The 16,478-nt window shown below is 47.1% G+C and overlaps 1 protein-coding gene across 1 annotated transcript in view; it reads left to right on the forward strand.

Annotated features, from left to right (window-relative positions):
* KATNIP (katanin interacting protein) overlaps positions 1–16,478 on the forward strand; it is a 238,319-nt gene that overhangs the window by 70,144 nt on the left and 151,697 nt on the right. The window contains exons 5-6 of the mRNA XM_058440369.1: positions 8,433–8,602; positions 10,847–10,944. Coding sequence (XP_058296352.1) covers positions 8,433–8,602; positions 10,847–10,944 — 268 coding nt within the window. The remainder of the gene's footprint in view (positions 1–8,432; positions 8,603–10,846; positions 10,945–16,478) is intronic.

The following is a 16,478-nucleotide window of genomic DNA, read 5'->3' on the forward strand; positions in this document are numbered from 1 at the left end:
CCACATCAACCTCAAACTAGAACGGCGAAGGCTTGTGCTGATGAGACCGACGTGGGTTTCCATCATCATTAATGCCACGGAGCAGGATGTTTTTATTCAATCTCTGGCAGACTGGATGGTGCCACTGAACACCTGGGTGATCGTTTAATCATCTGCATGTGACTTGTCTGGGGAGAGGCTGTCACAGTTCCTTATGAACAAATTGTTTCTCATTAATTGGGTGATCAATAAGTGTGCGATCAAAGAGGCACTGGCCAATAGTATAAATGAGAATTTCCAGAGACAAGGTTATAGCACAAAGACAATTAAAAGCTATATCAAAACTGAGTTGCCATAAAATTTGGGGGGACATGTTGTCACCAAGATGGAGCTGTGATGATGACAGGAAATTAGAAGGTAGAGCTAGAAAGAAACACCTTCCAGTGGAGTCTTGTGAAGAATGGGAATCCCCCTGAGCCATTGTCGGTGAAATCTCAAAGGCACCTTTTGCAGAGTGCCAGCCATATGCCAGGCACCTCAACCCATCTTTTTACTTTATCTGCACACTACCCAATGGGGCAGAGTAACTGCACCCATTTTACAGGCAAGGAAGTGGAGGCCCCGAGCAGTGAGCAACTTGCCTGAGGTCTCACAGCCAGAAAGTGGTGGAGCCGGGCTGGACTCTACGTTTTGCTTGATGTTGTCATAAATAATCAAGAGGAGAAAAAAAAAACCTGCTGGATTGCCAGTGGCCCTAGGTTAAGTGAGGAGGGGTTTTGTGGGAAGAACTGCAATTTACTTGGAAATCTAGTTATAGGACCAGATAGAAAACTTGCCTCTGAGCTTTACCCTGGACATTGAGGGAGATGAAAACCCAGGCTGCTTATCTGGGTTGTCTGTAACCTGAGAAGGGGGGATGTAATCATTGGAGTGAGTTCTGAGCAGAGATCTGCCTAGAACACAGCTTCCCACAAGAAACAGGGCAACATTTTTCTTTTATTCATTCAGCAGGATTTCACTGAGTACCTTCTAAGTGCCTGGCATTGCCGTTAATGCAAAGGAAAGCATTGTGATAAGGAAGACATGGACTGTATTAGTTAGTATGTTTTGGCTGTAAGAGACAGAAACTCAAAGTAAATGGACTTAATCAGCTAGGAAACACTGGCTCATGGAATTAAGAAATCCAGCATCGAGCTGGGCACGGTGGCTTCTGCTTGTAACCCCAACTATGCAAGAGGCTAAGGCAGGAGGATTGCTTGAGCCCAGAAGTTCAAAACCCCGTCTCTAAAATATTTTTTTAAATAGCCAGGTGTGGTGGCATCCACCTATAGTTCTAGCTACTCACTACTTAGGAGGCTGAGGTGGGAGGATCACTTGAGTCTAGGAATTCAAGACTGCAGTGAGCTATGATCATGCCACTGCACTCCAGTCTGGGTGATAGAGTGAGACACTGTCTCAAAAAAAAAAAAAGAAATTCATCATGATACTCTTGGCCTCAGGCATAGCTAGATCCAAGTGTTTAGATTATGTAATCAAAATCAAGTATTCTCCATTTTCTATACCCTCGTTTTCCCATATTAGAGCCATTCTCAGGCAGGTACTTCACTTGCAGTGGCCAAGACAGCAGGAAAAGCCCCTACGTACATCCTACCTAGAAGCATTAGGGATCTTTCCTAATGCTTCCAGCAAAAGTGCTGAGGAAGGTTCCCATTGGCCTGGCGTGGGCCCAATTCCATCGCAAGCTACGTTAGGCCATTTTTGCATTACTATAAAGTAATGGCTGAGACTGGGTAATTTATAAAGAAGAAAGGTTTCATTGGCTCACGATTCTGCAGGCTGTACAGGAAGCATGGTGCTGCCATCTGCTTGGCTTCTGGGGAGGCCTCAGGGAGCTTGTATTCATAACAGAAGGCAAAGTGGAAGCAGGCACATCACATGGTGAGAGCAGGAGAGAGAGGGTGGAGGGAGGTGCCACACACTTTTAAATGGCCAGATCTTAGGAGAACTCACTATCACAAGGATAACATCAAGGGGATGCTGCTAAACCATTCGTGAGAACTCTGCCCCCATGATTCAGTCACCTCCCACCAGGTCCTACCTCGACACTAGGGATTACAATCCAACATGAGATTTGGAGGGGACATACATCCTAACTATATACAAGCCAATCACTCCCTGTGTCTGGTGAGATGGCACAGTCTACTGGCCGTTCCTTGGCCACCCCACTAAATTGTGCAGTGGAGTCAGTTTCACCCGGTGGAGTCAGTTTCATGGAGTGAAAGAAGGAATGGTGCTGTACCCAGAGGAGATCTGAGGGGCTCTGTTTGGAAGATGGGGGAGATTCCTGGCCAGGCAGAGAGAGCAGGTGTCCACCACACAGCTCTTACCCTTGAAGAACTCCCCAGTGGTGGCAGGGTGAGCGCAAGGCCACCTATAACTATGACAAAAGAAGCAGAAAGTGATTGTGTGCTCCAGGAGAAGACTGGGGGCAGGGAGTAGGGGGACAGAGTCTGGAGATGTGACAGCCCCGCCTCACTCCTGCAGAAACCCTCCCAGCTGCCTGTCCCAGTGGACTCTCAGTGATTCTTGTCACTCAACCTCATGAAAGAGGTAATCACGCCCGACAAGATTCATAAAAGAGCAGGCAGAGTGATCAAAGGGCTGAGTGATGAGGATCGACTGAGAAGATGAGGGCCCTTGTATCTGAAGAGGTGACAGCAGAGAGGGGCTGTAATATACACCTCTAGACTGTAGGGGGTAGACCCAGATTTGCTCTCCAGGTCCAAGAATCCAGCAATGCTGTGATCATTTGGTCCTTGAGAAAGGTCATTCAAGGAAAACTTGCCCACAAAAGTGCAGGGCCTGCAGCCCCAGGAGAAGATCCAGGCAGAAAGAAGGAAGGAGAGAACCAGCATCACTGGGGGCCTCACCTGGACCTTTGTCTGAGCCAGAGCTTTAACCCAGTCTATCCTTTTGTCCTCATGGCAGCCCAGGGAGGTGCCGGCATCTTTAGTCTCCTGTTACAGAGGAGGAAACAGACCCCAGGGAGGTTTAGGGACTTGCTCAAGGTCATGCAAGCTGGGGAAATGGCGGAGCCTCTGGCACTGAGCTCCGTACTCCACACTCACCTCCTCCACCTGCACAGATGCTCTTATGTGCAGCTCTGTGGAGCATCCTATGGGACCTACAGGTTCTGGGGAGGAATGGCAGGCTTCTTTTTGCACCCCTGCCCTCTCTGTCTTTACCCTTCAAGACTGGACTCAAATGCCACCCCCTCCAAGGAGCCCCCAGTTGTGAGCCAGTGCTCCCTCCTCTGACCTCTTCTTGTTCAGAGCCTCTGTGATGCCTGATGCTAGAGGCAAGAAACCAGGAAGGAGCAAGGGAGAGCACAAGCACTGCAGCCCCACGGGCCAGAACTTAAATCCAGGTTGGAGGTTTCCTTGGCTCTCTGGCCTTGGGCAAGTTCATTTCTAAAACAGGCCAACAGAACCTCAATCCCAGGATCACTGAAGGGTGAAGTGAGACAAGGCCGTCGAAGGCCCATAGCAAGCCCCCTGCCCAACCCAGTATTCATCATCATCATCATCATCATCATCATCATTCAGTTATTGACTGATTGATTGATTGATTGAGATGGGGGTCTCTGTTGCCTAGGCTGGAGTGCACTGGCGTGATCATAGCTCACTGCACTCTCCAGCCCCTGGGCTCAAGTGATCCTCTTGCCTCAGATTCCCTAGTAACTGGGCATACGTGTGCGGGCCACCACATCCAGCTAATTTTTTTAATGTTTATTATTATTATCATGCTTTCGATATAAATGCCTTCTCCCCAAATGACATCCAGGTAATTCTTGAATGGCTGATCCTTGGGGAACCCTCTCAGGCAACCTGAAATGACCGAGATCTGGAGGAACCCTGTGGTTCATCTATAGTGCCATGGCAGCCACACCACTCAGAGACCACTCAGTCATAAGCCTAGTCACAATTAGGCCGCCACCCCCTGAGAACACAGTGACCTGCCCTTTGTGTTCACTGGGTCCTCCTTGCCATCTAAGTCCCTGCCCCAGTGGCCCACGAGGAGGAGAATCCTCCCTGACCACCCCAGCCCCAGCCATGTCAGGTCCCTAGACTCTGCCTCATCACACCCTGTACTCCCCACTCACTGTGCCTTCACTTCCTCATCTGTGCAGGTGATCCCAAAGGCCAACATGGGCACAAAATGGAAATGATGAGTGTGATGTGCGTCACATGAATGGTAGCTGTGAGCACTAGGGTGTTCATCCATGTCTCCTGCCCCAACTTGAGATCCTTGGGGTCGCTGGTTCCAGAAACAGGCATTGAGATCGGACACAGTGGCTTATGCCTGTAATCCTAGGACTTTGGGAGGCCAAGGTGGGTGGATCCACTGAGCCCAGGAGATCGAGACCAGCCTGGACAACACAAGGAGACCCTGTCTCTACAAAAAAAATACAAAAATTAGCCAGGTGTGGTGGCACGCACCTATAGTCCCTGCTACTCGAGAGGCTGAGGTGGGAGGATTGCTTGAGCCCGGGAGATCAAGCCTGCAGTGAGCTGTGATCATACCACTGTGCTCCAGCCTGGGCAACAGAGCAAGACCCGGGAAAAAAAGAAAAGAAAGAAACAGCCATTGAGAGCTTTCCTCATTCAGCAGGCACCATGGCCCATAGGACAGAGGCTCAGAGTCCAGTGCAGGGGAGGAAGAATAAACAAATATACAGATACATCCATAATATAATATTAGCCAGTGATAGTGTGCCATTGGAAAAAGTTGAACCGGCAAGCCAGTAGAGGGTGGCAGGGCAGCAGGAGGGAAGAGTTCGATTTCAGATAGGGCAGGAGTGGAATCTGATTTATCTGAGTCCCCTGCACCTAGGACGGCTTTTTATGTAAAGTAGGCTATCAATTTTTTAAAAAACACTTTTCTTTGATGCCACCTGAATATTACTGATGCACTCCACTGCAGTAGGGGAGTTCCTTTAGCAATTCCTTTCACAGTCTGAATAATTGTCTCCTAATTTATCAGTTTCATAAATCTACATTTTCATAAATCATTCTGCTTAAGGAGGGGCACCTATGAACTGCCAGTCTCAGATCTTGGGTAGCTGGATGCCGTGACTGTTAACATGGCATCAGAAGGCAGGGAGAGAAGTGGAGGCAGGCTGTCTGCCTGAGTGATCAAATTCCCCGCTCTGCCCCGCCACAGGCCTCCTGGGACCTAGACTCCTGCTCCCTCCCTGGAGACTGACGGTGCCTACATTGTCCCTTGATTGTTTGCTCCTGCAAGCGTAGCTATTGCTGTGTTTGGAAATTGTCTCTTAGTTACTTGTGTTTTTCTTCTGTTTTATGTTGTTGCCCAACAATCAGGCATCTCCCAGGCTTCCAAGGCTGGCAAGAGATAAGCAGCCTGTAATAAATGTTCCTGCCACAATTGGTGAAAAGATGAATGTATCAGCCGCTAAAGAAACATTTAAACAAAGAAATCACCCACAATGCCACCACCTTCCCTCAACAACCCATTTCATTTTACATTTATCACCTTCCACGCTGGGTCCACAAACACACAGTTTTCCAACTTTACCTTTACTACATATGTCCTTTTCTTTTCATTTCATTTCTTTTCTTTTTTCTTTCTTTCTTTTTTTGGAGACAGGGTCTCTGTCTGTCACCCGGGCTGGAGTGCAGTGGCATGATCATGGCTCACTGCAGCCTCAACCTCCCCAGTTCAAGACATTCTCCTGCCCCAGCCTCCCAAGTAGCTAGAACCACAGGTGCATGCCATCATGCCCAGCTAATTTTTATATTTTTTATAGAGACGGGGTTTCACCATGTTGCCCAGGCTAATCTCAGAATGCCTGGGCTCAAGCAGTCCAGTCTGCCTGCCCCAACCTCCCAAAGTGCTGGGATTACAGGCATGAGCCACTGTGCTCTGGCCTATGTATCATTTTTATTCTGCCTTTTTCATCACCACTCCCCCGCCCCCCACTGAACAGATCACAAACAATCCCCCATGTTTCTATACAGTCTTCATAATGATAACATCTGTGTAATAGCAGCATCCACTTCTCTGGTGTTGGACATTTGGGTTGCTTCCAGGATTTGTTATTACTGAACACTGACTATCTTCTTGCCCAGAGTTCATATGCTTAGGAACAATTTGCCGGAATGTGCTTACTGGGCAAAGACCAAACATATGGCATTTTCTATATTTTCATACTACTTCTGAGAAGGTTCTATGAATTACCAGCAGTGTCTAAGTTTGCCAGTTTCAACATCATCTTGCTAGCTTTACAAGTTGTCTTCGTTTTGGTGTAGACTCTGGAGCCAAATTGCCTAAGTTTGCATTCTACCCTGGCCTCATACTGTAACAGCTCTGTGACCTTGGGCAAGTTCTTTAACCTTTCTATGCCTTATACTCCTCATCTACTAAATGGAGATAATAAAAGTGATTACGGCCAGGCACAGTTGCTCACACATGTAATCCCAACACTCTGGGAGGTCAAAGTGGGCAGATGGTCAGGAGTTCAAGACCAGCCTGGCCAACATGGGGAAACCGTATCTCTACTAAAAACACATGCAAAAAAAAATTAGCCAGGTATGGTGGCACACGCCTGTAGTCCAAGCTACCTGGGAGGCTGAGGGAGGAGAATCAGAATCGCTTGAACCCCAGGAGGTGGAGGTTGCAGTGAGCCGAGATCACACCACAGTACTCCAGCCTGGGTGGCAGTGCGAGACTCCGTCTCAAAAAAAAAAAAAAAAAAAAGTGGTTACCCTGTAGGATTATTGTGAAGAGTAACTTCTTCATATCATTGATCATCATTATTCTCTGACTCTCTGTCTGTGAATTTGTGTCATCACTAAAGCTGATCTGTAACCCCACAGTCGATACTTGCTGCATTTTTGCGGTCACTTGCAGACACGTGCAGAGAGGCAACATTTTTAGTCCCCCGATACACACGTTCCCAGCTGATATAGAACAAGGCAATTATCTGCCTCTCATATTATAAACAAGTGTCCTTTTTGCCGTGTACATAGTGCCATGTTTTTCACATTTTTGTGCTTTCTGCTGGTGATTTCGTTGCTTAAACTGGCCTTATACATAGTGCAGAAATGCTGTTCAGTGTTCCTAAGCATGAGGCTGTGATATGCCTTATGAAGAAAATACATATGTTGGGAAGCTTTGTTCAGGCATGAGTGATAGTGCTTTTGGCTGTGAGTTCGGTGTGAATGAATCAACGGTGTAATAAGGCATCTTTAAACAGAAACACACATACACAAGGTTCTGTGTTGATTGGTTCATGAAAATGTGACCAAAGACTCACAGGCACCTGACCCTGTATTTCCGCTAGGAGCGGTAGTTCCAAATTCTCTAATTCAGAATTCACAGTGACTTTCTAGACCACTCGTACTGCGAATAATGAGAATCGACTTTAGGTTTTTAGAACAGAGGTTAGCATACAGTATGCACCTTTTATGTGATTGCTATTATTTTTTAAAATTTAAATTTTGCTAATTTGATTGGCACTTAATTACTGAAGAAGAGGCACACTTGTTGCTAGGTTGGCTGGTTGTGTAAATGTAGTTGATGTAGGGGCGTCTAAAGCTGTGTATAAAATGCAGGCGAGTCTGGCGTCCAATGGAAGCAGTTCTCTGGGGTCCGAAGAAGACACTGTACCCTGCATATGGCAGTGTGACATCAGGATTGGGTAAAGGACCAGGCTCAAGGTGTAAGGATGGGCTTCAGTGAAAGCTAAATTAGGGACCTGGCCACACTCCTGCCTTTTAGCCAAAAGACGTGATGATAATCCTATTGTTAACCTTGAACCAACGCCTGCATTGATATATTTTTTAACTGCATTAGAATATGAAATGATGGCCTTTGAAATATCAGGGGTGAGTGTTTTGAGAACACATCTATTCACTGAAGCAAAACATTAGCCCACCTGGTCTGACAAAAGCTGTTTTGATTTGTAAATGGGTGGTATGAAATCTCTCTCACAAAGCCTGAGAGCCTAAAAACCACTTTTTGTTACACATCAAACAAAGTTTCACACAAAGTGAAATTGCATAAAATTGGGATCTTTTCAGAAAGCCCAGGCTGTATGATAGCAGTGTGTAAACACACGCTTCCTCTCTGCCTTGGCCAGCACGGGGCATGAACTGGGTGTGTTCTTTTTCGCTAATGTGTATTTGAGCCTCAGAATGAGAGCTGCAGAAACTTCCCTGCAGGGCCCCAAACTGTCTCCCCCTCGTGGCTTCTCTAAGTGGGTAATGGGCCTGTTAGAGGCTGTTCGTAGACAAACAGCTGGGCACACGCCCCCTGGGCTCTGATTAGAGACGCTTCACTGTGGGAACAGCAGTTCACTCCTGGCTTGGGGGTACAGCAGCCCAGACTCTCAAATGATGAGGAGGAACAAGCCACCATTTCTCTTTCAGGATATTAAAGCATTTGAAAAGCAAGGACCCCGTGCAATTGAGGCTGGAGCACTTGGAGCAAGGTTTCTCTGTCTATGTCAACGGTGCCAATTCGGAGCTGAAATCGTCACCACGGAAAGCCATTCACTCTGACTTCTCCAGAAGTGCCTCCCACACGGAGGGGACACACGGTGAGCACAGGCCCTGCAGGCTGAGTCTCAGCTCTGTTAATCAAAATTAATTAGGGGCAGGGTGCAGTGGCTCACACCTGTAATCACATCACTTTGGGAGGCTGAGGCGGGTGGATCACTTGAGGCCAAGAGTTCCAGACCAGCCTGGGCAACATGGTGAAACCCTATCTCTACTAAAAATATGAAAATTAGCCAGGCATGATGGCATGCACCTGTAGTCCCAGCTACTGAGGAGGATGAGGCACAAGAATCACTTAAACCTGGGAGGCAGAGGTTGCAGTGATCTGAAATCACACCACTGCACTCCAGCATGAGTGACAGAGAGAGACTCTGTCAAAAAAAAAAAAAAAAAAAAAAAGGGACCATGGAACCACGTCCTGTGCATGTGAACAACAAACACAAGTTAACTATACCCCCATGGCCAGAAAGAGAGCATAAGAATGAGAAAGAGAAATCCTGTTTTATTCCTGTTTAAACTAGTCTTGGCCTCTACTACCCCAGAGCAAAGGCAGCCAAAGCAGTAAATTTCTAGCTTTTACATTTCCTGGGTCTTAAGTCAGTACTTTAAGGAAATGTCTAGGGAAATTTTGGATTATATCTGATTTTTCACTTGATATGTCTTAACTTTAGTACCTAACCCCTGTGTAATATTTGATTTTACCACTCATTTCTGCATTTAGTTAATCTATACCGTGCATACTTTAAATGGATTTCACGTGCCCTATAAGAAAACCACAGGAAGCTTGTGTATAATAGAAAAATACCCAACCCAGCCTAGCATAGACACAAAAAATGATTGGGCCGTTGAATGAATGAAACGGCAGAGCACGTGGAGTCAGGATACCATGGGGAAGCCACTTAGTCTCTCTGTGCCTTTGTTTGCTCATCTTTAAAATGGGACTCAGCTAGGCATGGTGGCTCAGGCCTGTAATCCCAGCACTTTGGGAGGCCGAGGTGGGCAGATCATTTGAGCTCAGGAGTTAGAGGCCAGCCTGGGCAACATAGTTAGACCCTGTATCTGCAAAAAATACAGAAAGTAGCTGGGCATGGTGGTGCATGCCTATAGTCTCACCTATTCAGGAGGCTGAGGCAGGAGGACTGATTGAGCCCAGGAAGTCAAGGTTGCAGTGAGCTATGACTATGCCAGTGTACTCCAGCCTGGGTGACAGAGCAAGACCCTGTTTCAAAATGAATAAATAAATAAATAAATAAATAAATATTTTAAAAATGACAATAAAATGGGACTGGCGAGACTGCTTATCCCAACTAGTTGTCAGAATGCCCTTTAAGGTAGGCTGCCTTGTTGGAGAGGCCAGTGTGCTACCAAGCAAGTTACAAGAAGATCTGGAATGAGGCAGACTGGATTTGAATGAACCCTGTTCTGCCACTTTCTGGCTTTGAGACCTTAGACAGTGAGGACCTCTCTGACCCTCAGTTTCGTCTTGCATAAAATGGGAATAATTATGCCCACGTTGCAGGCTTGCTGGGAAGATTAAATGATATAAGAAATGTAAGCTGTCTGGCACACAGTAACTTTGATTTGTGTTATTCTAATCTATGGCCTCACAGACATGGTAAGATCTCAAGCCATTAATATATAGTAAAAGTCAAAACAACAACAAAAGGGCAAGAAGAGAAAGTGATTCCTGAAATGGTTTCCTAGGAGAGCCACTGCAGTTGAACTCAGAGTGTAGCTTGAGCTCCCCAGTCCCCAGGGCAAAGAGGGAAACCAGTGGCTCTCCTAGCTTTCATGGTGGAGGCAGACCTGCTGCTGTTAGTAAGGAGAATTCAGCTTTTCCTGGTCCAGGTTTCAGGGAGAAACAGATAACAGGATTCTGTGTACTTGGAACACCAGCAGTACCTTCATTCATTCATTGAGCAAAGAGGTTCACCCTCTACACTCTTTTACACAAGTGGTGACCTCTTGTACCTACTGTCCTGAACCTTGTTTCTGTAGCTTAGAGACTCTTCTCTGTATATAGAGACCTGCCTGATCCAGCCATATATTATACATATTATTCCATGGCATGGATATGCTGGAACTTATTTACCCATTCCTTTTTTGCTCAACATTTAGCTTGTTTTCCGATGTCTTGTTGCCACAACAGCGCTGTAGTAAATGTCCTCATACACAAGACTTTGGGCACACTGATATGCATTTTAGACATGAGTTACAAACCAACCCAGTACTGTGAGCTTGTCATCAGTGCCTCACCAAGTCTCCTTCCCTCGTCTCTGGTGCAGATTATGGACGAAGAACTCTGTTTCGAGAAGCTGAAGAAGCCTTAAGACGCAGTTCACGGACAGCCCCCAGTAAAGTCCAGCGCCGAGGATGGCACCAGGTCTGGAGACTGTGGCCCCAGCCCACACTTTAGAATACAGAGTGTGGGTGGCTGTGGGAATAGAAATACAATCAGAGCATTTAAAACCCCCATGGGCCAGGCACAGTGGCTCCTTTATGCAATCCCAGCATTTTGGGAGGGTGAGGTGGGAGGATCACTTTGAGCCCAGAAGTTTGAGACCAGCTTGGGCAACAAAGTGAGACCTCATCTCTACTAAAAATAAAAATAAAAAATTCGCCAGGTGTGGTAGCATGTACCTCTAGTCCCAGCTACTCAGGAGGCTGAGGATTGAATGAGCCCAGAAGTTGAAGGCTACAGTGAGCTACAGTTGCACCACTGCACTCCAGTCTGGGCAACAGAGCAAGAGCCTGTCTAAAAAAAAACAAACAAAAAAAAACCATCCTATGGGGAGTAGGTGGGTCTGGCTGGGCATGGTAGTGTGCCCTTTCTGCCTATGGAACTGACCTCTGGAGAGACCTCTCTGCTGCACGGCCCTCCCCTTTGGATGTGGCCACTCCAGCCCCACTTGGGGGTGTAGGAAGGTCAGACTCAGAGTCCCATCATGATGACTCATTCATTCAGCTATGTTTTTTATTGAGTACCCACTATGTGCCAGGCACAGTTCTGGATGTCAGGGATACAGTGGGTGCATATAACAAAGCCCCTGCCCCATAGAACTGAGATGCCATTTTGGGTTGCAGCTGGTGTGCTGATGTCAGGAGCTTGCATTTCGGAGCATCTACCCCAGGTACCACACATAGGCTCAGCTCCCATGTAACTCGTCTCCTTTGCCCTCCCAGCAGAACTGTAGAGTATGTTCCAATATTGTCCCTCTTTATAAGGGGCGGAAGAGATGGAGGTTCAGAAAAGTTCAGTGAGTTTTCTAAGGTCAACAGCTAAGAAGCGGCAGAATCAAGAGTCAATCTTAGATCTTTTGCCCCAAATTTTGTGTTCTTGCTCATATAGTTCTGGATATTTTACCTCATAGTCACTCGTACCTTACCGAGGACCAGCAGGTCCCAGCCCCATTAAATGAAGAATGACGAGGTTCACAAACTTGGAAAGGAAAGCTTTATTTCTCAGAAAGGGTGGCAGCCTCCCTCCCGGGTGGCCCTTCCGGCAGGCTAGGAAACACATCCTCAGGCCAGAAGCCAGAAACCTGCACTTTGAAGTTCAGACGGTTAAGACGGATTTATGCTGAATAGGTCGCCCAATATACATATTCAGTAAGCTGTAGGAGGAGTTATGAATATTTATAAAAGGAGAAATATGTGCATGTGCAGTTGAGCTTCATGCCTCTCTATGGATCCCATCGTCAAAAAATGGCGGCATTAGCAGGATCTGAGGATGGAGGTTTTGGCCTTCTGACGTCAAAAGGCGAATCAGGAGACACGGAAACCCTCACTGTGCATCCTCTATAGAGGGGTCAGAACCACTCCATGGTCAGTGATCCCTTACCAGGAAGAAATGCTGGTCAGTTGTGTAGTAACCACAGAAGGGAGGGGCAGCAGGCAGGCTGGTTGGGAGGGGCAGCAGGCTATTAGTTGATATCAGCGGTGGAGTCTTTGAAAAGGGCTGGTTTCTTTCTTTTTTTTTGTTTTTTTGAGACAGAGTCTCGCTCTGTGACCCTGGGTGGAGTGCAGTGGTGTGATCTTGGCTCACTGCAACCTCCGCCTCCCGGTTTCAAGCAATTTTCCTGCCTCAGCCTCCCAAGTAGCTGGGATTACAGGTGCCTGCCACCACACTCGGCTGATTTTGTATTTTTGATAAAGACTGGGTTTCACTATGTTGGCCAGGCTGGTCTCAAACTCCTGACCTCAGGTGATCCGCCCGCCTCTACCTCCCAAAGTGCTGGGATTACAGGCGTGAGCCACCACGCCCGGCCAAAAAGGGCTGGTTTCTTTTTAACCCTTAGAAAAGAAAGCCTCCTGGCGGTTAACGAGGGAGGGGATATAATGAGGCATGTCTGACCTCCCATCCCATCATGGCTGGGAACTCAGTTGTAAGGTTCCTCTGGGGTCCCCTTGGCCAAGAAGGGGTTCATTTAGTTGGCTGGGATCTTGAGATTTTCTTTTTATTTCTCAGCCCTGACTGTACATTTAAATGGCCTAGGGAGGTTTTAAAATATAGATGCTCAGGCCCCACCCCCGGAGATTCTGGCTTGCTGAGGCTTAAGCAGTGTTATTTTTTAAATTACTGTAATAATTTTTTCTCTTTAAAATTTATTTTTTTACTATATTTTTATTTTTTTATATAAAATAAAATTTAAATATATTTTTATTTATTTTTACATATTTTTTATTTATTTTTATTCACTATATTACCCAGGCTAGTCTTGAACTTCTGGCCTCAAGTGATCCTCCTGCCTCGGCCTCCCAAAGTGCTGAGATTTCAGGCATGAGCCTCCACGCCAGGACTGTTGTTATTTTTTAATTTGTGTTCACCAAGATTGGGAACTACTACCACATACGATTTCACACCGTACTAAATGTATGGGTCTATAGTTAAATGCTTTCATACCCTTTATCAGCCCACCCACAATAACCCTGTAGGTCAGAAAATGTCCTCACTGTGCTACTGAAGAAGTCAAGGCCAAGAGAGGTAAGGTGACTTCCTCAGAGTTGCATAGCTACTAAGGAAGAGGGCAGGCTGGGATTTGAACTCTGGGCCTGTGGTTATAAACCCAGTGGTCTTTCTGCCTCCCCACAGGGGCATCTTCAAGTCATTGATTAATTGGGGAAGGGTGTCCCTGCCTGATCTCAGTGTTGAGGAGCAAGGCCTGGAGGACACACAGCCTGGAGGCCTCCTTTTGTCCCCTGCAATGAATATTAATTTGTTGCTAATGAGGCCTTTCTCCACTTCTCACTTAAGACAGTTCTTCTAGTTGTTTTGAGAGCCTTCTATTATCAGGAGCCATATTCGTGTCTTATATTGTGGCTTAATAGCTGGCCCTAGAGTCTGTGCAATTTAAAAAACTTGGCCTAAGATTAATTAGCATCCTCCTCAGTCTCTCCTTGTGGTCCCACACTTCACAGGGCCTAATCATAGCTAATTTCCTGATTTCCTGATGCCTCGAGGGCTGTAATTGTCCTTCTACACTGTATCAGTCAGGGGTCAGGCAGTGCCTAACAGCAGAGACCACTCAGGCTATTTTAAGCAGAAACAAATGCAGTGCAGGGAGTCGGGTGCTTATGACGTCCTTGGGCTAGCATGAGGAGTGGACTCTGGGCTAGGCCTCTAGGAATGGCGCCTCAAAAGCGTGGCCACTTAGCCTGGGCCTGCCAGGAGAGCGGCTGCCTAGGACACCGTTGGGAAGGTGGGGTATCAGCATCAGGAAGGCGTCACCTTAGCTGCAATCCAGGAATCAGGGAGTTACTGCCCCAGCTGTTGGCCTCAGAGTGACCCCACGCCTGCTAGGACAGCGCTATGAAGACCCTGCCCCACAGCGTGGCCAGCCAGTCAGGAACATTGTGGAAGAACTCGATGCCCTGTGCTGAAACGGGGCAACTGAAACAGCCAACATCTATCCCTCTCCTCTCCTCACCTCACTTCTGCTTTCCCTGGCTCGTGTGAGGCCATCTGATTGGCTGAACCTAAATCACACCCAGAACCCAAGCCAAAATGTAACCATAATAGGTCCATTGCATGATGCTGGCAAGTCTATACACATAGACACCGGGTTTCAGCAGAGAGAGAGGTCTAATTGTAGGGCCGCCAAACGAGGAGATGGGAGGAAACCTCAAATCTGTCTCCCAGAGGAGTTTGGGGCCAGTGTTTTTAAGGGTTTTGGAGTAGGCTGATGTGTGGAGATCATTGATTGGTGGAAGAGTGCAGGGGGAAGTCACGGGACAGGGAGATGAAGAAGCTGTGTTCTCACGCGGATCCCGTTCTTCTGTGGGGGCCTTGAAACTGGCTAGCCTCAGTTGTTTTGCTGGAATTTAAGATCTGAAAAACATCTTAAGCAATTCTTAAACAAAAGCCTTAATGATTCTACAGTCAGAAATCTATAAGGAATAATGGGAATGCTAATGGTCAGTATCCAGTGAATTTCAGTAACAAGGAAGTGGGTCAAAGTACAGTGATTAATGCTGAATTATAACTATATTCTGTGAGAATTCTTGTTAACCCTGTGAGGACAGCTTTAGAAAGGGAGTCTGGGAAATGCAGTATTTGGCTTTCTGGCCTCTACCCCCCAGAAAGGCTCCCCAGGAGGAGTGTGGGATGGGTACCGAGTGCCAGCCCCCTCCAGTCCAGAGCATGGACTCTGCTCCACACACCCAAGCCTTTGGGAACCACTCTTAAAGATAGACACAAACCAGGGAGCATTCAAAAGTGGTGAATGAACTACAACATGTGTCATGAATGAAATCATCTGTTAATTTAACAGACATGTATTGATACCCAGCAGGGCCCAGGCACTGTGCAAGGCTCTAGGGTTAAAAAAAAAAAAAATTCAAGAAGGCTCAGTTCCTGCCTTTGAAGCTCGGGCTGTGAAGACATGGGGACTGCTTAACTGGGAGGAGGGTGTGACACCTAACTTCAAATACATGGATGGCGGGCCTGGCGGGGTCCAGAAGTTAACCACTTGAAGTGTGGGTCAAATCTGCCCCCCGATAATGGTTGTTGGGCTCACACAGCTTTTAAAAGACTTTTAGAAGCTTGCCAACATTTAAATTAACAAGATTTTATATTAAAAATATATCTAGCCAGGTGCAATGGCTCATGCCTGTAATCCTAGCACTTTGGGAGCCCGATGAAGGAGGATCACCTGAGCTCAGGAGTTCAAGACCACCCCAGGCAACATAGCGAGTCCCATCTCTACTAAAAATAAAAAAATTAGCCAGGCATAGTAGTGCACAGCTCTAGTCCCAGCTACTGAGGAGGCTGAGACAGTTAGGATCGCTTGAAGCCAGGAGTTCAAGGGTGCAGTGAACCATGACCGCACCACTGCACTCCAGCCTGGGGGACAGAGCAAGACCCTATCTCAAAATCAAAAATCTAGATTTCTTCTTCCCTGGAAAAAATGGAAAAGTCTGGCCCCCACGCTGGGCCATCCTCCTCCCCACTAGGCAGCCAGCAGCAGGAGCCAAGTCCAGCTGCTGTGTTTGGACAGGGCATGAGCCTTCCTGTTTGCCAAAGTCCCCACCACTCCCCAGAGCTTCAGTGGTGAGGCTGAGTGGTAGCTGTGGTTTATTATCAGATTTAGGCTATGATTTCTCTTATCTCGTGTTTCCATTTCCCACCTGGTTCTTTGGGGCATTTGAATTTGTAGCCCCAGGAGAGTGGAAGGAATGGGCTTTGGACTGCTCACTGGCTGTGAGCCCTGGAGCTGGCTGTGTAACCTCTCTGAGCTATGTGCGTGTAACCTCTGTGAGCTGTGTGCCCTGGAGCTGGCTATGTAACCTCTCTGAACTGTGTGCCCTGGAGCTGTCTGTGTAACCTCTCTGAGCTGTGTGCCCCAGAGCTGGCCATGTAACCTCTGTGAGCTATGTGCTCTGGAGCTGGCCGTGTAACCACTCTGAGCTTTGGTTTCA

Source organism: Hylobates moloch, unplaced genomic scaffold, assembly GCF_009828535.3.
Source record: "Hylobates moloch isolate HMO894 unplaced genomic scaffold, HMol_V3 SCAFFOLD_6, whole genome shotgun sequence".
In the NCBI taxonomy this organism is placed as follows: Eukaryota; Metazoa; Chordata; class Mammalia; order Primates; family Hylobatidae; genus Hylobates; species Hylobates moloch.